This window comes from Pangasianodon hypophthalmus, chromosome 22 (genome assembly GCF_027358585.1).
Source record: "Pangasianodon hypophthalmus isolate fPanHyp1 chromosome 22, fPanHyp1.pri, whole genome shotgun sequence".
NCBI lineage: Eukaryota > Metazoa > Chordata > Actinopteri > Siluriformes > Pangasiidae > Pangasianodon > Pangasianodon hypophthalmus.
This window is the reverse complement of record NC_069731.1, coordinates 12,010,882-12,034,265: the sequence shown is the minus strand read 5'-3', so window position 1 is coordinate 12,034,265 and position 23,384 is coordinate 12,010,882. Positions and strand designations below refer to the sequence as shown.

Here is a 23,384-nt window from a genome sequence, read left to right as displayed (position 1 = left end):
TTCTTCATTCTCTCGTGTGTACGTTCCTCACCCATAAAGTGCAAATGGTTATGGTTTATGGCTATGCGCAGGCCAGTCTGTCCTCCACTTACACAGCGGCATTTGTCATAATCGAATGACTAGTTTTATTTGTCTAAGTTTGTGGGGTTATGTTGGCTTGCTGTCTTTATTTTTCATATTCTTTAACTAATGCCAATAATGTAAAGCAACTTGGTTTTAATGGTGTCTGGCTGGGGGTTTGTGAAATTATTACAGACTTTATAAAGGAAAGAAAGCACCTTCTCAGACCACGGTCCCCAATTATGGAATCTCTGCCTTGTGCTGCTTGAGTTACTTAAGATGTCTCCTTATGAGCCTATTCAGGATGCTGAACTGAAATGGGTTTCTCAAAAAACTGTCTTTTTACTATTGATCACCTAAGCAAAAAGGGAACTGCATGCCTTGATAATAAGCTCACTGTGCATGTGTTGGTGGCCAGTAGACTCTGGAGTGTAATTGCCTTATGCATTACTTTCTTTAAAATAATTGGTCCATGATGTTGCAGGTATGAATGTGTGTGTGCACAGTTAAACTCAAGTAGGAGTGTGTACTATTGCACTACTGTGTAAATGTTTGTCACTTACTGTGAACCGTGAGCTACTGTGAAACCTTGTATGTGTAAGCATACTTGGCCATTAAAGCCTGATTCTGATTCTGATTAGTAGAGGTATTTAAGAAACTGTTTCCATCTACTACCAGCTGGCAGAAATGGTCTACCAGATTGACCAGCTTGGTCTGTTTTGGCAGCTGGTAGCTGGTCAGATCAAACTAGATTTTTCAGTAGAGTATGATGTAGCATTGTTAGTGGTAGTTCAGGAACTGTTTCCGTTCTACCAACACTTATCAGCTGGCAGAGATGGTCTACCAGTTTGACAAGCTCAGCCTGTGAACTGGCAGCTGGTAGCTGGTCAGATCAAATGGGATTTTTCAGTAGGGTATGTTGTAGCATTGTTAGTGGTAGTTCAGGAAGTGGTAGTAGTGATAGTGTCCTTTCTAACATATCATCTGGCAGAGATGGTCTACCAGTTTGAAAAGCTCGGCCTGTGAACTGGCAGCTGGTAGCTGGTCAGATCAAGCTGGATTTCACAGTAGGATATGTTGTAGCATTGTAAGTGGTAGTTCAGGAAGTGGTAGTAATGATAGTTTCCTTTCTAACATATCAGCTGGCAGAGATTATGTTGATAAGAATAAAGCAGTTACTAAAATGAAAGAATGACATAATATTTTATGACAATCTGGCTTCCTACGTGTCTTAAAGCTATTGTTTCTACAAAGGCAACACTAAACGTGCCAGAAGATAGGTGGCGATGTTGGTTATTTCCAAAGCAAGTGCAGAGGAAGCAACACAGGGCGCGATTTGATGACGTGATCACGTGGTCAGAGACATGGCGAGCTCCTCCACAGGCGTGTTTCTATGGAGAAGCGCCTTTAAAGACGGGTGGAAAAGGCCGTAGTGGATGGTTGGAATAAGCAGATTGATGTGTGTGAGCTGACTGAGTTGTACTTTCAGTCAGCATGTCCTGGGTAACAGCAGTGCCGCGAAGCGATGATGTGTTTGATGAGGATGTAGATGAACTCAGCCTTCAACACAAAGAATGGAGGTGTAATATGGAAAGGCGAGCTCAGGTGAGGCACTTTTCCGGCTTCTCCAGTTTATCTGGCATGATGATAACGTGAGATAACGTGAACTCGATAAGAATATGTGTACACACAGGTTACCTTTATGGATATTCTCCTTTGCTGGACAACCGTGTGAAAGCTATTCGCACATACGCCACGTTTTCTTTTAATTAATTCATAATCTCATGAAGGTGGCTTCCTTAAAAACCAACCAAACAAACAAACAAACACACAAAAATAACCCTAAAATAAATAGTTCAAAAGAGCAACAACCTGAGTATGGCTGTATGCAGTCTTGTGCTAACCTGAGTCATGCTGTTTGTTTCCCGGAAGTAATACAAGTGTAAACACGTGGATCAGGATTCAGGTATTAACGTGATCCAGTATTTGGGGTTAATATTAGAACTGAGCAGCACTTTGGTGTAGAAAGAATAACATTTTAACATTATTCATTTATCTACGGTAATTGAATCATTTATCTAATGTCCTGGCAACACTGGGCGTGAGGTGGGAATACACCCAGCATGGGATGACAGTAACAGGACACTACACACACACACACACACACACACACACACACACACACACACACACACTGGGCGTGAGGTGGGAATACACCCGGCAAGGGATGACAGTCGCGGGACACTATGCTCTCACACACACACACACACACACACACACACACACACACACACACACACACACACACTGGGCACGAGGCAGGAATACACCCGGCATGGGATGACAGTCATAGGGCACTATACACTCACACACACACACGGCATGGGATGACAGTCGCAGGACACTATACACACACACTGGTCGTGAGGTGGGAATACACCCATCATGGGATGACAGTCACAGGACACTATACACACACACACACACACTGGGCGTGAGGTGGGAATACACCCGGCAAGGGATGACAGTCACAGGACACTATACACACACACACACACACAAACACATTCTCACACACACTGGGCGTGAGGTGGGAATACACCCGTCATGGGATGACAGTCATAGGACACTATACACACACACACACACACACAAACACATTCTCACACACACTGGGCGTGAGGTGGGAATACACCCGGCAATGGATGACAGTCACAGGACACTACGCTCACTCTCTCACACACACTCACTCTCTCTCTCTCACACACACACACACACACACACACACACACACACACACACACACACACACACACACTGGGCGTGAGGTGGGAATACACCCGTCATGGGATGACAGTCATAGGACACTATACACACACGCTGGTCGTGAGGTGGGAATACACCTGGCAAGGGATGACAGTCACAGGACACTATACACACACACACAAACACATTCTCACACACACTGGGCGTGAGGTGGGAATACACCCGGCAATGGATGACAGTCACAGGACACTATACACACACACACAAACACATTCTCACACACACTGGGCGTGAGGTGGGAATACCCCCGGCAATGGATGACAGTCACAGGACACTATACACACACGCACGCACGCACACACACACACACACACATTCACACCTAGGGGCAATTTAGCATAGCCAACTCACCATGCATGTTTTTTGGAAGCTGGGGTGAATCCACCCACCCCAGAGGTGGTCTTAATTATATTACAAAAACATGAAATAACTTGCTTTCGAGCTCCGGATGGAAGCAGGGACCCTGGAACTGTGAGACAGCAACGCCACCCGCTGTACCATCAGAGCTGCTCATTTTAAGATTACGATTTGATTAATTGCATTACAGAAACACCCTTTCTGTACTAACAGTGTGGAGCAGTTGTATGACATAACTTGGTAGAATAAAATTAGGGATGGGACTGGAATGGACAATGTGGTTTTCTATCAGGACGGTTTCAGGGATGGAATTGACGCAGGCAAAGAGGCTTCCCTTCAGCAAGGCTTCAACTTGGGCTACAGAGAAGGAGCTGTTAAAATGAAGGCCATTGGTCAATTCAAAGGAATCGTGAGGTAAGTATTTACCTGTTATGACTGTTTTTCTTTTTGTAAGTGGCCAGGACAAACCTCTGTGTCCGTACTGCTTATGTCAAGATTAAACCTATTATCTCCCTTTGAACAGTTGACGACCCCCTTTATCCCTCTAAAAGCTTAGTGCTTTAAAGGGGGTATAAACTTATACTATATACCCACTTTATAAAGTGCAAAAGTATTCAACCCCCTTAAGTCATCAGATTTGTCTGGATTACAAATGACTGTTCCAGACAGTATTTTTGTTGCATACCAATGTGCTCTTAAAGTCAAAATTCATTACTTGTCAACAGATCTTTAAGAAAAAATTAAAAACTGAAGAATAAATATTCAATCCTTTCAGACTAGTACTTTATAGAACCACCTCTTGCTGCAATAACAGCTTTAAGGGGTAAGTTCCTACCAGCTTTGCACACTGGGAGTGATTTTCTCGGGGTTTGCTCCAGGTTCTTCAGGTTGGTTGGATGTTGTTTGTTTGAGAATTGCAGTTATTTTTTATTTTATTTTATTTTATTTTTTAAAAAAGCAGACTGAAGCAGATTTTCTTGTAATATCCCCTGTGTTTTGCTCCATCCATTCTCCCTTCAAGCCCAGATTCTGAAGATGAAAAGTGTCCCCAGAGCATGATGCTGCCACCACCATAGTTCACTGTTGGGATGGTGTTAATTGATTTATACCATGCACCACACAGGGTTTTAAAATTTGGCCAAATACAGTATCTCGGTTTTAGTCAAAAAAAAAAAAACAGAGCCCTTGAAAAGGGTTATCTGGAGCACTTTCACTCCACCCTCAGCCACTGCAGTCTGTAACACCTTCAGAGTGACTGTTGGCCTCACGGTGGCTTCCATCACCAGTCTCTTTCTTAATTTTCAGTTTTGAGCGAGGGAGGTATTGCTTGGGTGCTTTGATACAGCTCCCACTTCCTCACTACTGATCTAGCAGTGCCTACTGGGATGTCTGACCACTTAGATGCAATGTTATGCCCTATTCCTAAGTTATGAAATTCTATTACTTTATGTTTATCTTCTTTAGAATACTCCTTAGTCTTAGTCCCCTTTCTTTCTTAGAATACTCCTTAGTCTTATTTCACTCCTTTCTTTCAGATTGACTGTCACTTTTGAATTGAGGTGGTTTTTGTTCAGAAAATGGATGAAATATTTTTAATCTGGAGCTTCTGGTACCTGGGGGGTTGAATACTTATGCAAGCAGCATTTTTCCGTTTTTGTAATTAATTCTGAATTCACTGTAAGAGAACATGAGTATGCAATAAAATACTTACAGGGGGAATATGTGCATTTGTTATATAGACAAATCTGATAAATTCCAAGGGGGGTGAATATTTTTGCAAGCAACTGTATCTCTAAAAGCTTATGAATAGGGGTATAAACATAAGGAATTTGCATAAGATGTATCCACCCAGATCATTAAGTGATGATTCGTGTGCTGTTTTTCTCCTCCTGTCTGGAGAAGGTCCTGTCACATCACCACCATTACTGAGGTCATTCATGTGAGTGGTCTGTTCTGCTTGACTTCAGCGTGCCTCTGTGTTATCCTGCACAAACCAGAAAGAGCCCATTCTCTTTATGTGCATGGTTTTGCACAATATTTCTCTGTACGCTCCATTTGCCAGTCAGCAGTGTTTTCTGAGACGTTTTGTTAACTCTTGTGTCTTTTGTGTGCCAATGTGCTGCTCCATTGTGATTTTGTTTGTCCAGAAACAGAATTAACTAGGCTAAAAAGTACTAGCTAATGCAATACAATACCTTATGGAGAGAGAGTTTGTATGTTAAGTACATTTTTTTTCTAACAAAGTTGTTGTTGGCCAAAGTTTCGGCCCTGAGCTCTGGTGTTCTCTCCTCACGTCACACATAAAATATATTATTCGGGTCTGGCTAGTGTGTTTATTTTGTGTTGACGTGTTTAACTGTAAGGTGACTTTGTGTAATACGCAGGAGTTTTATGAGAGTCTTGCTAGGAAATGTATTGTGTAGTTTCATAAGTGTGTACACACCTCAGAGTTTATTGTGTGTTTAATCATCCTAGTAAAAAATGCTCCAGATAGCACCTTGGCCATGTGTGTAGTGTAGGAGGCGATAGGATTTGAAAGCACACAGGAGATAGTGTTGAGGTGTGTCGTACCACCGTGAAGTGCATTAAACATGCATACCAAGTGAAAGTGTTTACTGTGCGAAAGTCAATAAGAAGTAGTTTTTTTTCTTTCTCTGGTTGTTCAACCTGCTTCTCTACCAAGCAGTCAAGACTAAAACACTAATAGCTTGGACGAGATATCTGCTTCTTTTGGGCACTCTAGCCAGTGATTTGTACACCCCTGGATTTCTGTAGTTGAATGGAAAACATCCCTTAAAAAAACAAGGCCTTTTTCTTAATCTTCTTTCATCAGTTATTCAGTTATTCAGATCACTTCATCATATCATTACTAATTAGCTCAGGTGTGTATGTGGATGATATGATAAATTTGACACATTGTCCTTGCCTTCCACAGTGCTCTGCGGTGCTGGTGTCAGTCACAGCCATCAATGAGCTTAGAGCCCATCACACAGCTGCTTCAGAAAGTAGAGAAACACGAAGAAGGCATATTTGAGGCCATGCGTAAAGCTCAGGAGCTGCCTCCTCCCAGTGTATCAGAGCTTGCTGGAGATATGGATGACCTGGGTGTAGATCAGAGCGATTGTGGAGGCTCTGACTGCTGCAGAAATGAAGAAGACAGTGAACGTTGCCGGAAAGGACAGAGTGACTGCTGTGGACACGACAAGGACGGCAGTGAGAGTTCAGCTAGGATTCATACTGAGAGTTTGTTTGTGAAGCGGGAGAGTCTGGAGCAGTTACTTCACAGGTGTATGGAGCTGGTGACTGAAATGGGACTGCCTGAAGAGCTGAGGCTCCGTATTCAACAGCTCAGACACGCGTGTATTTGACTTTTTATTACAATACGAGCGGAACTCAGTTTCATGACTTGTTATCTCTGTGTTAGATTTTTACACACAGCATCAAAATAAATTATTTCCAGAAAAATTATTTCCCTATGTAGTGTTTTGTGTCCCATTGGCAAAAAAAAAAAAGGATAGACGCAGTACAATTTGTAAAGTCATATGAGAGGTAAGAAGATGCATAAAGCAAACTGTGTTTTCTACATTTGACTGTTAAGAGTACAAAATATTTACCTCCTGTCTCATAAAGAAGCATTTCAGAAAGCCAGTCTTTTAATCACTGCTCATAACATAACCTTTCACACAGACGTCGACGCTGTGTCCAAACCTGTAGACTGTATGTAAGGAATAAAACACAACAGGGTGTGCTGTTATAGGAAAATAATTAATGACTGGGTGGTGTGCTGCGGCCCAACGCAGAGCATGATTGATTGCTATTATATCATAGCATTTTGCCAACAATAACATGTTTGATTCCTATTAAATTATAGCGTTTTGCCAACAATAACAATGTTTTTTTTATTAAATAAAGAATAACCCATTAAAATTTTTATTCTTACATTTAATGTTTAATGCTCTGGAACTGCAAAACAAGTTAGTTCCTGTTATCACGTGCGTTATAACAGCTATAAACAGTCATTCTCTCACCAGCCTCTCGATTTTCTCTCACTAGAAGTTAATGAGACGAGAAAAAAATGCAGCTTTTGACCTTGAAACCGCAAAGGCCTTGGTCCTGCAGACTTTCCTGTGTCCGAAAACTTAAAGCTACAGTTTTACCTCTGACTGTTACAAAGCATTGATGCTGGAAACTGCGTACAAAAATGATAACTAAATGTTTCCTTTATTTATTTAAAATTCGATATCAATGATTACACACGTTTTCAAATCAGTTTATGTGGAGCATCCGCATTCGAGTCCTTGTGTAAATTTTATCTATAGCACGATATATTATACTGTACATATTCTCTAAGATGGCAGCGTGCACAGATGCAGCGACCCAGAACTCCCCACTTGGATGCCACTTTTTCCTTTATTTATATTATCCTTTATTCTATATCTCTCGTCTTACCTTTTGCTATGATGGCATTCATTGGCTTGCTGCAAATATCATCTCATTGTACAGTTTCTTACCATACAAATGCTGTCTTATCCTATTATTACAGCTGGAACTACTGACAGTAAATTAATCCAATCCTTCTGACCAGTTAGAACTGATAATTCAGTACTGCTGTGGTTTAAACTACTACAAAGTGTACTACAGCTTCAGAAATGTAACATTGCTCACTATGTAGTGTGTGTGTGTATATGTGTGTGTATGTGTGTATATATATATATATATATATATATATATATATATATATATATATATAATATAAAATATGCGCGCACACACACACACACACACTGCATGTTACATTAGTTGTATGAGTTGTTAAGAGGCTCAAAGAGAAGACTAAAGAGATATTTGAGTTTACAACCAGCCACAGCAGTATAAACTAGCTGTTTACTAGTTATTAATGTTTTTTTTATTATTATTTTTATTCTTCATTTGAATTTTATCATTGTGTTTTCTATTTTAGCATTTGTTACTGGTATTTAACCATTTCTTATTACTTTTAGTTATTTTACTGTGACTCCTTGTTTAATTTAGACCTGCTGTTAGTATGTACTTCTCTGTAAGGCTGTCTTAAGACTATTTTAGTTGTGAAAGGCGCTGCACAAATAAACTTCACTAGTATGGGGATTGGGACGCGGCCCAAGTCTCAAGTCTCCTAGCCTTACAACTGCGCGAGACCTTTTATTAAAACCCTTCCTCTGTTGAAACCGTTGGGAGTCACGTTTCCATCCCTTACTCCATTTACAGCACGAATACACTGGAATAAGACATTATTATGGACAACATTTAAAAAAAATATTTTTTTTAGTAAGTATTTTACTTTTAAGTGTCTGAGTTGTTCGTGAGTGGGCGTGGTCCAAGAAGAAAAGCGAAACTACAGTAAATTCAAACTTCCTGGTTGCCGAAAATGGTGGTGTTTCAACACATGGCAAGCAAAGGCTGCAACAGTTAGGTAGGTGAAAGCGAAGTGCGTAGTTAATATACTACCATGACTAGAGAGACATTTTTATACATAAAGATTAAAAACAAGGGTTCATTGTAAAGTGGTTAGCATTAGCATTTTTAATGCGTGTCGCAGGTTTGGAGCGCGCGCTGTCGTAAATCAGCAGCACCTGTCGCGCTTCTGGTAAACAAACTTAAGCATTCTTTTAAAGAAATGTTATTATTTAACATATAAAAGATATATATAACTATATCTCTCTTCTGTGTAGTAAAAGTATCTTGTGCGTTGTAAACAGTTGTAAACAGTTGTTCAGTGCATGGCGGTGTTTGGTACAGAGTGGTATGTTTATATTACTGAAGCTAGGTTTATTCAGTTGGCGCACACTTTTATTCAATCCAGTGAGAGATGAAATCAGACCAGAGACAGCTGTTAAAGAGACTAACAGCGATATCAGAGCCATTCAGCAGCTGAGGACCAGAAAGTTCGAGACGCATGTAAGGAAGAGAGCAAAGGCAAAACGCCAGGGTTGGAGAAAGTGCACTAAACAGATGTGTAGCTGGTCAAAGTACACATTTTCTAAAGAAGACACAATGGTAGAGCAGCTGAAAACCAGACAAACTTGTGCAGGGTGGTGTAAAGAAGCAGAAAAGCATAGCAGGGATGTCTACAGAGATGCGTATTAGCTTACATATCCCACATATCCCACATAGTGCGAATGCCTCAGTGAAAGGATCAGTCCTAGTGTCCCTGTTCTGGAGCTGCAACTCCTCTTACATGCTTCCATCTGTACCCTGTGTTGTGATTTATCTGCTGATCATCATGGTTTGACTGCATGCTTTATTGGCTGACATCTGACAGTATTTCGCTTCCCTCTTGCACAGGTATAAACCTGTACAGCAACAAAATAGACTTCATGTCAAAACTCTAATGGATTTCCTGTTTACACAGTTGCACTTTTTGACCATGTAGTACACAGTTACAGAAGGGAATTATTTATAATCACACTATTCGGTGTCACATGTAGATGAGTTCCCTTTTGAGTCTGGTTCCTCTCAATGTTTCTTCCTCATGTCTTCTCAGGGAGTTTTTCCTTGCCCCCGTCACCTCTGCCTTGATCATTTGGGATAAATTTATAAATGTATACGTTTAAAACTTATATCCTGAATTTATATATTTCTGTAAAGCTGTTTTGTGACATTGGCCATTGTTAAAAGCACTATACAAATAAAATTGAATTGAATTACAGCAGCGTACTTGAGTTTTCTTTGTCTTCCTATAATCTGTTTTCATTGTCATTTATCTTTAATTACTGTTTTATCCTGGTCAAGGTCACAGTGGATCCAGAGCCTGTCTTGGGAACATGAGGCAGGAATACACCCTGGATGGTATGACAGTCCATCACAGGGCAACATGCACACACACAGTCACACATTCATTGACACCTAAGGGCAATTTATTATAGCTAGTCACCTACCCGCATGTTTCTGGAGGTGGGTGGAAACCAGAGAACCATGAGGACACCCATGTGCATGTACAGAAACACCACACAGACAGTAACCTAAGCTCAGGACCAAACCAGGGACTCTGGAGCTGTGAGGTGGCAGTGCTCTCTGTTGAGCCACCTTGCCAACCCTAACTACAACTAATTTGCTAATTTTAATTTTTATTTATTTTTTGCTGTTAACAGGCTTGAATGTAGGACCTGTCTGGAATACTTCAGGCTCCACTGATAATCAGCCGTCACCACACTGCAGTATTACAGGTATACCTCACTGCATGTGTTCATATGCATTGGTAATAGAGGACACTTAACACTGAATCTTGGGTTCTATAGTTGGCAAATCTGTCCTAATGTATTTGAATGTTGTTCAGTCTGGTCTTTAACTGAGAAAACGTGGACATTTGAAGCCCATTTCAGATGATTGGGAGAGAGGCATTGTAAACCATTAACATGGGGAACAGCACGTGCTGCCCATCATCAAACCCGTGTGATCACACGGTGGATGAATCGCAGGGGCTGCTGAACTCACCTGAATCGAAGGTTTCAGCCAGGCCACTAATGACTGATGGCATCAGCCAATCGCTGGAGGTCGAGGAGAGGTAAGGTGCTCATTAAAACCTCTTTGATAAATGTGATGTAAGAAAAGCCAGAGTGATGATACATTTCTTGGGTCTCATTTTTTCTTCCAATAGCAAAACTGAAGCAGACTGCAAAAAACAAGAAAAAGATGTAGTCTCCACGCAACCGATAGCAGCTCCCAAGTCAGCTGAGGAGCCTGTACAGAGTTCGTATGGTTCTGTAATCCAGATGCTCCACACTGATGTCTCCCTCGCTGCTCAAACTAGCCAAAGTGCCTCACCTGTGTCAAGTGTGTCAGAGGAGCTAGTAGATGCATCTACTACAGCCACAGAAACAAAAAAGGATGATGAGACTACAAAAGAGACCCAGGCTTCTGCCACTGAAGTCACCGATGCATTGGCAGTGAAAGCACCAACAGAGTTGGCTACAGCTAAAGTGGACGACGAAAAAGAAGCTCAAATAACTGACGCACTGGAAAAAGAGGACAAAGCAGATGAGCCTAAGTTGATGGTACAGGTTGCAACGGCAGAAGGTCCTGCTGATGAGCTGCATGGTGTGCAGGTGGACACACAGAAGGAGGTTGCTGAAGCTGATAAAAGTGAGGATTCTGCTGAGATGAATGGAGAGAAAGAAGCTGCTGAGGTCGATACAGAGAAGGAGGAACTCAAAACACCTGTAGAAGTTTTACCTGCAATTGATAACCTCCAAACCCAGGAGCCAGTTGTGAATAACTCGACATTTGATGAACTTGAAGTAAAAGGATTTCTGACCCCTATGGACATAGCACAGAACAGTGCAGATACCTTACTACCAGAAAAATTCAGTGCAGAACCCCTGGTATCTTTATCAGAGCCCTCAGGTGAGGTAGAAAACACAGAAATAGCCATTGAAAAATCAATGGTTGATAAAGTGCTGGAAAACCATGAAGAGCATGTTGTTTCCAACATGTCTGAAATGAAGGAAGACAGCTTACCTCCTAAAACTCAGGAAACGTCAGAGCAGGGGTCCTCTCCAACAGTGAACATTAGTGAGGAATCCACTGTGAACTATGTAGAAAATGGCCAAGTGGATGACGTGACTGGTGGTGATTTGAAAGATGAGAACCCAGCTGAGGTGGATGTAGAAGTACCTCAATTGACTGAGACGTGTGAACCCCCTGCCAACAGTACAAGGTGAGCATATATTAGTGGTAAATGAACTTGTTTTGCATTGCTTGTTACTGGTTTATTAGTCTTGCTGCCCTTAATGTTCTTATAATATGGCTCTGCAACCACCAGTCAATTGTAGACCACTGGACACCATTAAGCATCAGTAGCCCACTGTCACCTGTAGTTTTTGTGGTAGCATTAGTCTCCTTGTACTGTACCACACCCTACCTCACATCATTGGCACTAGTCAGCCCTCATTAGCACTCACTGAAATTGCTGAACTGATGTTGGAGACCAATGGGGGAAAGTGTTCTCTCTCTTTTCAGGTTATCAAATCAGTGCAGCGGAAGAGAAAGCAAACAAATGAGTGTGCGAGTAGTATATTTTTAGCTTCTGCTTGTCTGTGCAGTATTTCTCAATTTCTGCTCATGTGGTATAGCTATCTATATCTTTTGCTACAAAATCGTTGAGCAGATGATTTAAATAAGATAGTCTCCAATCCAATACAGAGTGTTGTCTAGATACTGCTCTGAAACTACGGATCAGTATTGGGTTGGCTTTGGCATTTTTTTCTGATTTGATTCTCACACATATTTTATGCAATGAAGGCACTTGATTATTAACACCACAAAGAGCAAGGTCTTTCTTCTTGTGAAAGTAGATGGTTCACTTTACTATATAAAATGTCAGTGTCAAGTACCCACTCATAGCTCTGATATTGATATAGTATAGTAAAACATACAAAAACGGTTTATATAGATTCACAGCTGTGTGAGAATCGTATCTAGGCTGGTTTGTTGGGCTACATCCATAAACTGCACAGTAGTTCCGCACTAATAGTATGTCAAAAAGTGCATCCTTATAGGTACTGCTAGGTGTTTTTATAGTATTTTTAGCACAAGTTTTTTCCCCTACAGGCCTAGTTCTTCTGGGTTGGCTTTTTTGTGGGGGAAGCATCCAAATACTACTGCTGCTTCATGCCCTGGAAAGTTATTTCCGTTCACAGAGCTTAATTATTAAATAGGTTATAATTTAAATAGGCTTTTCTCGATACCGTACATTTGACTTGGGTGTCAAAACAAAGTGCAGTATCACAAGGCCCGATACCAGAATGACACTATGGCAAAAAAAAAAAAAAAAGCTCAGTGTAATTATCTGGCTTTGGTCACATGATATTTTATATTTCTATTTATGTAAGCTATATGTTGGTATTTTGTTTCTCTAGAAGCATAAGCTCACATACATAAGCTCATTATCTGTATGTGATATGCCAATTTCCCTGAAAATAGAATATCTTGGAAATTAGATTTTTACCACTGGGCATTAATCTATAATTTTAAATTAAGGCAAATTAAGTCTTTTTTTTAATTTCTGTATCTATTTCATATATTTAGGCTACAGATAATTCATTAGCACCTTTGCTGAATAATGAATTCCTTTCATGACTTTACCTATTCAACTTAAATTAGCATGTGCCATTTGATTTGTCTATAGGAGCAATACATCAGTATATAACAATAAAATTATTGAATTGTTGAATTGTTTGCCAATGTAGCATTGAAATGTTGTGGTTTTGATCATTTGTGCAATACTTCAATATCAAGCATTCTTGGATATATAATTGCACTGCAAAGATCGAGCCTTTTGTTTGTAGTACACTTCCGTAGTCCCAGATCAAGACATGATGAGATGATGTCCATTTAAATCTTGTCTCTTCTCTCTAGTGCCAGCATTTCAGAGGAGGTGGAGACACCAGAGTCCACAGACATTGCAGAAGTCCAGAAGACAATCCCAGAGTGTATAAAAAAGGAAGGAGATGTTGGAGAGGCTTATCAGAACGGTTTGTACACACATGCTCCTGTAGAGAAGTCTGAATCTGCAGAGAAGTCTGAATCTGCAGAGAAGCCTGAATCTACAGAGGAGCCTGAATCTACAGAGGAGCCTGAATCTACAGAGGAGCCTGAATCTACAGAGGAGCCTGAGTAAGCACTTCCTGTTGTTTACAATTCCCACCACCAGGTGGAATTAAAGGTCCAGAATAGCTTTCTAAGTTTGTTTTGATGTTAAGAAGGGGACTAATAATAGCACCACCACCACCATGTTTTTACTTTGGGATCACAAGGTGGGATTTTTGGCTGTCTATTAACATGCTTTTAAATTTACTATGTAAATTCACCAAGTGGCCAAATATGAAAAATCTTGTGGACCAAGCAAGAACATGTTCAACAAAAGTCTATAACAGTTCTCAGTTCTATACTAGACCTGTTATATCATCTTTATTTTACTTTTGAGAGCATAAGCTGTATTTTCAGTGAACATGGGTTGAACAGGCATGGGCTAAACAATTTATTTTATGAGCTCTTAACTTTAGAGTGGCCTTTTGAGAATGTGTGATTATTTATAGAGATACACAAATTACAGTGTGGCATTTCATAATGCATTTATTAGCAGGTGCGTGCTTATAAATCTGCACATATCGTTTTTCCTAACTCTTAGTCAGAGAGGAGGCATTTGCAGAGGAGATTTAATATTGTGTTAGTGATTACAGCATGTGGTTATTGCACTCTCAAGAGGGCAAAAGGAAAGCTTTATTTAGAACTCAATGGCCAACAGTGATAAATGAATAGTTTAATTGACATGGCTATAAGGTTTCGCGTGCACTTCCATTTAAAGAATTGTGTCACATGTTTATAATAGCACCCAAATTGTCTCATTTGCAGTGAGCAAGTCAATGAAAATGAGCCCAAAAGTAAGGCCACTGGTCCAAGTGAGGCATTGTCATTGGATCATGACCTCATGGAAGAGATGGAGCCAGTGCCCCAGGCGAGTGAGAATGATGAGACAACAGCAGAAGACGAAAACGAGAATGCAGAAAGCAACCAGGCCCAAAAAGGAGAGATTATTTTGAGTAGTAGCCATGACATGAAAGTTGCACTGATCCCTGTGAGTGACATAGAAAACATTGCAGAGAAGGAGGAGGAGTAAGTATCTCGCAATCATCCTAAGCACCATTCATTTTAGTAGAACAGGGATTTAGGTGAAGTTGTACAGCAAGTTAGATACATATAGTATCTTTATAGTATACAATATTATAAGTTTTTATTTGTGTATAACCTTATTAACAATGCCTAGGCTATGTTCCTGCATAGGTCATGTTGTATAAGGAGCCAGCTTAACAAACAAGATGTTAAATGCAGTCAGTTTGCTTAACGATGTCTAAAATAGTGATGTGGAGTTTGACGAAATCAGAGGCGTGTCTCAGTTACACGCAATTCTTTCCTTGGACTTAAGCCCTTTTTACTTGTGATTTAATTGTAGGCAACACACATAAGCCTAATCAAATCAAATGTCAAATATATGTCAAAATATCTGTGATGCTTCTGTGTCAGAGTCAGAGTGAAATCTTCAATGCAATTTTCTCCCTTTTCACTTTCAGGGCAAACAGGCAGTGGTTGAGATATGTGCAAAAGGGAAAGATATTTTTTAGTTCACAAAAGAATGGAGTTTTCTGAACTATAAATAGTGCAAAATGTCAAAATGTCACCATGTTAAGGGTTTTTCCCAGGCCGCCACATACATATTTGTGTGTTGTGTGTGTTTTTTTTTTTTTAAATAGCAATGAAGACCTCTACCGGGGAGATGATGAGATTGAACAAGTGCAGGCCAAAGAAATTAAATCGGTGCCACTCCTGGAGTTTACAAGTATTAATCATCTTTGATGTACATAATTAAGTGTCTTCCTAAAGTGGTAGGAAGCAGAACAGTGTCTTTGAATTCTGCATTGTTATAATTACAACCTGAAAACTTCAAAAATTCGGGCTCGAGTCAGGCCTTGCATACTTCCATGCCTTCTCGCATTTCTTCAAATTTTCACACTGTACATGAATGTTTTGGATGGCAGGTTGACAGAACAGCAAATTTGTGGAGAAAAATATTTGTCTATACATGACTCCTTCCTACCTCCTGCCACTTTAGACCAGTTCTGTTTACTTAAGCATGTAAGCTGTAATGTGCATTCCAGGCAATATTTTAAAGTCACCACTAGCTTGCTGGCTGTGGAGAAGATTCGCTTATTATCTGCATTAGAAATATGTAATCATAAAATAAATTTCTACAGAAATGTAATACATAGTGCACAGAACTAGTTTCTATACTACATGGTCTGTTTGAGCCAAATATCTTAACAAAAATTCAAGTGTTTAAATGAGTGTTTTTAGGTAATGTCACTCAGTTTATTGACATTGTCATTCGTTATCTCTTCTTTCAGTCCCTGGAGTGGAGGAGAAGTGCAGCTTAGCCGCTCCTGTTGACATTTTGGCCTACAGTGAGAGAGAGTGGAAGGGAAATACAGCTAAGAGCAATCTCATCAGAAAGGTGAGTGACAGTTGTGAAGGGATTGCAGATGTTCTGCACCTGCAGTGCAGTTACAGGAGCATTATGGGAAAGAACACTACCATCAAACTGGTGCTAGCATGACTGCTGAGAGACAGCCAAAGTGAACTTCAGAGAATAATGAAGCTTTCATAGTCTTTCAGAACAGTAGCAGGGCCTTAGCTGTCCATCAAACAATATATTGTAATTATAATAGAAAACATTCATTTGAAAGGATGATTTGAGGCTTTAAAATCTTTTTTTTTTTTTTTTTTTTTTTTTTTTTTTTTTTTTTTTTAAAGAGTTTTTTTTATTAAAGCCACGCCTTGTAGGACTCTGGTCCCCTATTAAGATTTAAACTTAAATGGGCAACCTCATGTTAAAACGTAGCTAGCTGAACACTGACCCTGCATAAACTGCTCCAAGTTGAAAGAGAAAAACGGCTTCATCCATCAGTTCAATAACATGTAAAATATATATATATATTAAGAAAATGTAACAACGTAGTGTTTGTCTTCACATGGTCAATAAAATAGTTTCAGACCTTTGATGATGATTAGTTTAAAAAGTATAGATTTGCTAAGATCACCACTTCCTGTGCTAAGCTCATTTTTTATTTTGGATTAAATCACAAGTTTCCAATTAATATATGAACTTACATTAAGGTTCCCTTAATTGAAATTATTACTGCCTTAATAAACTATAAATAATGTTAATAAAGTAAATTAACACATTATTATTTTAAAAAAAATTAGTTAATGCAAGTATTCAGTTGATAATGCTACATATGGTGTGTTAATGCTGAAGCTTGTGGTTTGTTCATGTTAAGTAACATGGTAAGTGGTTTTACTGCTTATGATCTGAAAACAGCCTAATTAAAAAAAAATGGTATTTTGCCCTTCAAACAAACAGCTAAGCAGAAGATGTACTGGCATCACATTGTTAAATATTAAGCACATCTCTTACTAGCTTTATGGAGGAAGGTGGAGGAGGGTGGTCTGGTGAGATGCTTTACTCATGCTGTCATCGAACCATGTTCTGTTATGGTTGTAAAGTCCTTAAATTTGTTTTGATATGACTATGGGATATGCTGACTGCTGTATTGTCAGACTAGCTAATCTGAAGACAGAATCTCACAAGTACATGGGCGTGCTTGAGTTAGAATGAGGCGAGGCCCAGTTTGTTGCAGCACAGATGTCCTGAATAGAAACACCACAAAGCAAGGCCCAAACATTACCTTTTCCCTAGTAGACTGTACACATAAGCCAGCCAGGGGTTGCTGCCCCTTGCTAGTGTACACAAACTCAAGAGCCACAATCCAGTGCGACAAGTACTTCATAGCTACAGGCTTTCCCAAGTGACCTTGTGCCCGTGGAGTAAACAGCTTCTCAGCCTTCCTAAATCCCTCATGTAAATGTGCATTCCATACATAACCTGCAGTTACTGCTGCTCCTCTGAAGCAAACAGCAGGGCAACAGTTGAAGTTGAAGGGAGTCATGCCATCGCTGATTCAAAAACCTTGGGGATAAAAGTTCACTTCGGTTTCATTGTAAACCTGGTAGCCCCCAGCACATACCAAGAGAGTCACTAATATTGAACAAAGAACAGTGAAATGCAACTCTTGCAGCATTCCTCAAACAATTTTATTTGCATTTCATAAGGATTGGGTGAAGCGCTGGCATTTTGAATTGTTCAATTCAATTCAATTTTATTTATATAGCTCTTTTAACAATGGACAGTGTCACAAAGCAGCTTTACAGAAATCCCACATTTATCCCACATTTATACATTTAGAACATTTTTGTTGTTATTTCACTGTTTGGGAGTCCAGCCATTGTTAAATCGGACCTTTGACAGGCCATGCCAAGTGCCAGGCTCTCTGGATGGGAAAAAAAATCTTCCTGTGTGCCTGAGATTGTAGATCTCTGCACAGGGGAAGGAGCTGCTCTACCCTCCTCATTACAAGAGAAACTTGCTATTTCAAAAGTAGAGACTCTGTACACCTCAAACTCTGTATCACCTGAAGATACTTCTTCTCCCAGCTGTTGAATTGTTGAAAACAGTGGACTCAGAGAGGCATATCCCATAGAGAGATATCGAAATGAATAATTTTGGTTTCAAGAATTTCTTTAATCTTTTTGCAGGGCTACTCTGAGATATCTTGTAGTTTTACTGGGCTGAGGAGAGTAAGGGGGGACAACTACTGCTCGCTGAGAGCTACACTGTATCAGGTGCTGGCCACCACAACACACACACCAGCCTGGCTAGTGGAGGAAAGTTTCACATCGGTAAGTGCTCATAAATTCAGTCCATGGCATCTTAGTTATTAGGAATCACAGCTCTGAGATACTAAACAATTGATCATATTGCTGTAGTCAGGTCAGTCAACTTGCATGAAGCCAGACCCCTAAAGTCAATATAAAAGAAAAAACAGAACATCAAATCCAGATGTCTAACAAAATAATGCTTAGTGATAAAGCACTCGGTGCACGTGATTTAAATCAGTGAACTAGATCTAAGACATTTTTTGTGTCAAACTGAGATTGTGATGAGATTTGCAATGAAGCACCATATGCATATTTGATAATACATTCATATAGTAGTGTGCATATGGTGTCTCATTGCAAATATCATTACAGTGTTTTAATTTGAATTATTGGCACCCTGCATATGCAGAAACATGAATTAAATTAATAACACTTACAATAAGTAATAATTTGTGTTTAAACATATGGCAGTGGTGTATGGGTTTATTTTAACACACCTTTAAGCTTAGGATTTTTAAGTAGTGCATTTTTCAAACATTTGCTGTTGAAATATCTAACAGGGTTGGAGGCACCTGTACAGGATCTTGGGCCTTCCTCTTTAAAGAGGAATTTCAAACTGATATGTGGATTGCCTTCATTAATTTAGACTACATGTCATTTAATATGATTGAAACCCAGAGGCTGAGATGATTTTTCCTAGAACATTGATTTTGTCATCTGCTAACCATTTCTATGTTCATTTGGATGTTTGAGGTCATTTATCTTGTTTAAAGATCCAACTTAACCTCTTGGCAGAGGCAACCAGATTATGAGCTACAAAATCCTGGAACCAGCAAAAGTCCTTCTCTTAAGAGCCTCTGGACCCAATAGCAATCCACCACCATATATTTCATTAAGACTGATGATTTTTTCTGTGCAGAAAATCTTTTCTTTCACTAAACATGGTGATGGTACGCATGGGCAAACAATTTTGATCTGACCACAACACACAATTCAAGCTTTGTAGATCTGGATTTGACTTAGGAAGGGGTTCTTTCATGTAACTCTACCAAACAGCTTCCAGTTTTGCAAGTGAGGATCATTTAAAAAGATCATTTAAAAAGTGTACACTTCTGTTTGGGCGCCTCCTTGCCTTCCTCATCATCCAGACTGTTCAAAAATCTGGCCCTGATATTGTGCTGGTCATCAAATACTAATTCACTTCTGTTTTATCCATTTTGTAGTTGCCAGAGAAAATTGAAGCTCAGGAGCAATTGATAGGTATGTGGGTGTTCCCCCCACAGTGTGTCAAAGCAGGAGAGAAGGAGGATGCTGTGGAGAAACTTAAACACTATCTGGAGCTCCTACAGAAAACAGTAAATCACTTAACACTTCTCTTTCAGAAAAGAAATTGTGTTTGTTAATATCTTTATAGTTAGTTAGAGTGCAAAAGACAAAATGCAAAACACATATCAACTTTGTTTATTCATTGTTTCCTTCTTCTGAATGCAACTGTAGATTTTATATCAATCTTAATGCTATGTGAACATCTATATCTATATGCATCATATTATATAATATCTTCTGATTGTGTGTCTGATTGTGTGTGTTCCCAGTGGCAGGCAGCAGCAGAGTCAGAGAGCCTAGAGGAAAAGCAGGGCGTGTGTGATCATGTATTTCAGGGTGGAGAAGAAGAATACGGTCTTCTGGAGGTGCTGAAGTTCCTCATGCTGGTCAAGGCAGTGGAGTTCCATAGCAAAATGCAGGCAGATCAGGAAGTGCCTGTCTTCTGTTGGCTACTGTTCGCCCGTGACACGTCTGAAAACCCCAAAATGTTCTTCAGCAATCACCTGAGCCAAGTTGGCTTCAGTGGCGGCCTGGAACAGGTGACACAATCTGGCCTTATAGACATTGTTACACACAGCCTTATGAACTGAGGCAACACTTGAAGTGTAGTAGAATCGTGAAAATACACCTTTTTTTGAGTATATGCACTAACAGCACAGGTCGCATGGTTATAGGTGAAAATAATTACTATTCCAGTCACCTGGAATAGAACTATCTGTCCAGGCTGCAGGGGTTTTTTTTATTCCGCATTGCCTGGCAAATGAGGGCTGCTAACTTTGAATGTACTATATGTTTTATGGGTATGACTAGCTAATGAATTTATGATTTGTCAACTGCTAACAGCAAGTCCTTTCTCAACTAGAGTTACAATTACAAATGCATGATGCATTTTTTTTAGTTTATAATGACAGATGACAAATGTGTGAAAAAACACGCAAAAGTGTAGTCTCAAAGCATTTACAGTTAACATTTTGTGACACCTGCTCTAGAAAAAAATAACAGCACCAAGTATCCTGTAATGTCTAACAGAGTTGGAAAGATCTAGGTCCACTTCTCTAAGTAAAACATTTTAAGCTGTTTTATATTCTTTGGTTTGTGCATGCAGACTTCAGTTCTTCAATTCAGACCACATGGTATCAGCACAGTTCAAGCACAGTTCACTGATTTTGTGTTTCTTTAGACATTTCTGCTTTGATTTGGAAGTATGTTTGGTCTATCATGTTAAAAATTCAAATCTGAAACATCTGGCAGAGGCAGTTGTGTTTTGAGCTGAAATATCCTGATGCTTTACATCAATCTTCACAAGAGCACCTGATTAAATATCTGTGTCTAATGTGCTAATGTGGCTAAGCGTGTGCCTAACGTATAGAAAAATAATAAAATGTAATTGGTATTGGCACTGTTGCAGGTGGAGATGTTTCTGCTCGGTTATGCCTTACAGCACACCATTCAAGCCTTCCGCCTCTACAAGACTGACACGGAGGAATTTGTGACACACTACCCTGACGACCACAAACAGGACTGGCCCTGTGTGTGTATCATCACTGAGGACGACCGCCATTATAATGTCCCCATAAGGAAGCCAACACAATACAGACTGTAACATCTTTGTGTTCTGACCTCACCTGATTGGTCATTATCAGGATTTCTGGAAGCTGATTGGAGCAACAGAGTTAAGGTGAAAGACTTTAATTAGTAGAAAAGAATATTTCCATCTAAACTTTGCTTGTGTTTGGCTAAAGTTGTTAGCTCTTTGGCTAAAGCTAACAATGCTAACAAAGGCACTCAGGTTTTTTTGTGCAATTCATTGACTTTCTTGTGTAGATTTTGTATTACATCGAGTTTACGATCAGTTCTTAATTCGTACAATTGCAGTGTTTAGAATGAAGTTACGCATGATGGTTACAAAAATACAATGCAGGTGTTTATAATAAACTGCTTTAAAACTTCTTACAGTTGCAAGTGTGAAGCATGATGATGTCGCTAAAATCGACACAAGCTGACCTTACGTAGATTGCTCTAAGACATGAAATTCAGCTTCAAAGACACATCCACATATAACAACCCTGATATAGTAAAAGCCTTTAAGTCTTTTGTGCTCTTTTGGATGCATATTCTTGATCAAAACTTCATATTTGATATTAGGCCACGAAAATATAAATTTTTTAACCAGTATCACAATTACTGGGCAATGGAGATTTCAAAGGATTTATAGTTATACATAGAGACGCGTGACAAATTAAAAGAAAAACTGGTCCACTGTTGTGTGGTAGGGGGAATTCTGATGGCATTGGTTGGTTCCACTTGGTGCGAAGCATCACTGGAAATCAATACAACGTCATTCTCACTTACTACCTTCAACCTCTGATGAAACATTTCTATCCTGATGGGAGTGGTCTCTCCCAGCATGACCCCGCCCACATTAACAGAGCCCGAGGGCTCACTGAATGGTTTGATGAGGAAGAAAATGATGAAAATCATACGCTATGGCCTTCACAGTCACCAGATCTAAACCTAAACACCTACGGGAGATTTTGGAGTGATGTGTGTGATGAGAAATCACTTTCCACTGCCATCGTCAAAACACCAGTTAAGGCAATATCTTTTAGAAGAGTGGCGTTCATCCCTCCGGTAATTTGTAGAATTTACACTAACACCTTACAAAGATGCTTTAAGAGGTTTTTCCTTTAATTTGTCACCCGTCTGTATGGTTATGTATGTATATTTGTTATAAATCATAATTGCTAAATAATAGAGCTGAATTTATTGAAAGCTACTTTGTTATTCATCATAAAACGGGTTGCAAAGTTGGAAGTGTCGAGTCTTAAGGCTATAGTGCCAAATATTTTAGGGAGAAACCTTTATTACTTTTGTGAGCGGTAGTCTGCTTTTTTAAAGTGTTGTTTTGCACAGACTACACCAGATGTTCCCCTTAGACCACAAGGATAGCAGCCACGTTTTTTCTATTCTGGCTCCCAAAACATCTGAACTGTGTAATCAAGGGCTGTGGAGCACTTTTATTTATTTTTCTCTGGCTCCAGCATGCTTCAAGCTGGAATAGGGGGGAAAAACGGACTACATTGCCAGACTTGATTGCTGGATTGAGAAGCTCTGGACTAGTTCATTTTGCTACATTTTTACTGATGATATTAAAGAACATTAATAAATATACATACAACTATAATGGTCCAGATAGAGATTTGATTGCTTCAGTTAAATCTTTCAGAACTGCTCAGTTACCACCTCACCCATTTATTCAGCAGCCCATTTTATAGAAACATGCGCTTCTCTCTCCTTAGTTTTTAATTTGATAGATGAAGTTGGTGGAATGTGTACCATTGCTGTTTAGATAATGAAGTAAACCAGACTGTTATGTCAATACTTAATGCTGTTTTAATTCTGTATTTTCTTTCTTAAGTTATGTAATTTTGTTGAGTTTGTCTCAAACTGCTGCCAAAATGTTTTAGTTTTACTACTTTGTAATGTATAGCTAATTTAATGAAGTCTGA

General features: G+C 39.5%; 2 protein-coding genes across 7 annotated transcripts; both read left to right on the top strand.

Annotated features, from left to right (window-relative positions):
• Positions 1-1,386: 1,386 nt before the first annotated feature.
• On the top strand, positions 1,387-23,384 carry LOC113541123 (immunoglobulin A1 protease autotransporter). Of its 6 annotated transcripts, none has more exons than XM_053227870.1 (13): positions 8,114-8,692; positions 10,012-10,068; positions 10,371-10,445; positions 10,592-10,783; positions 10,877-11,935; positions 13,636-13,893; positions 14,632-14,892; positions 15,528-15,613; positions 16,179-16,285; positions 18,427-18,570; positions 19,773-19,904; positions 20,145-20,414; positions 21,284-23,384. In XM_053227870.1, the coding sequence occupies exons 4-13, from the start codon at positions 10,635-10,637 to the stop codon at positions 21,476-21,478; spliced, it is 2,661 nt and encodes an 886-aa protein (XP_053083845.1). In that variant the 5' UTR covers positions 8,114-8,692; positions 10,012-10,068; positions 10,371-10,445; positions 10,592-10,634; the 3' UTR covers positions 21,479-23,384. The 6 variants fall into 6 exon arrangements, with proteins under 6 accessions (XP_034154165.2, XP_034154164.2, XP_053083845.1 ...); XM_053227869.1 differs by having other exon boundaries at positions 10,556-10,783; XM_034298274.2 differs by lacking the exons at positions 8,114-8,692; positions 10,012-10,068 and adding an exon at positions 1,387-1,665.
• On the top strand, positions 3,512-6,611 carry otulina (OTU deubiquitinase with linear linkage specificity a). Its single transcript, XM_034297839.2, has 2 exons — positions 3,512-3,657; positions 6,179-6,611. Exons 1-2 carry the CDS (start codon positions 3,512-3,514, stop codon positions 6,609-6,611), a joined length of 579 nt encoding a protein of 192 aa, XP_034153730.2.

Bases quoted from the DNA above. Each gene is read 5' to 3' on its own strand.
- otulina (XM_034297839.2), top strand. From the start codon at position 3,512: ATGGACAATGTGGTTTTCTATCAGGACGGTTTCAGGGATGGAATTGAC. The intron at 3,658-6,178 runs GTAAGTATTTAC...TGCCTTCCACAG, and splicing joins CAATTCAAAGGAATCGTGAG to TGCTCTGCGGTGCTGGTGTC.
- LOC113541123 (XM_034298274.2), top strand. From the start codon at position 10,635: ATGGGGAACAGCACGTGCTGCCCATCATCAAACCCGTGTGATCACACG. The intron at 16,286-18,426 runs GTGAGTGACAGT...ATCTTTTTGCAG, and splicing joins AGAGCAATCTCATCAGAAAG to GGCTACTCTGAGATATCTTG. The intron at 20,415-21,283 runs GTGACACAATCT...GCACTGTTGCAG, and splicing joins TCAGTGGCGGCCTGGAACAG to GTGGAGATGTTTCTGCTCGG.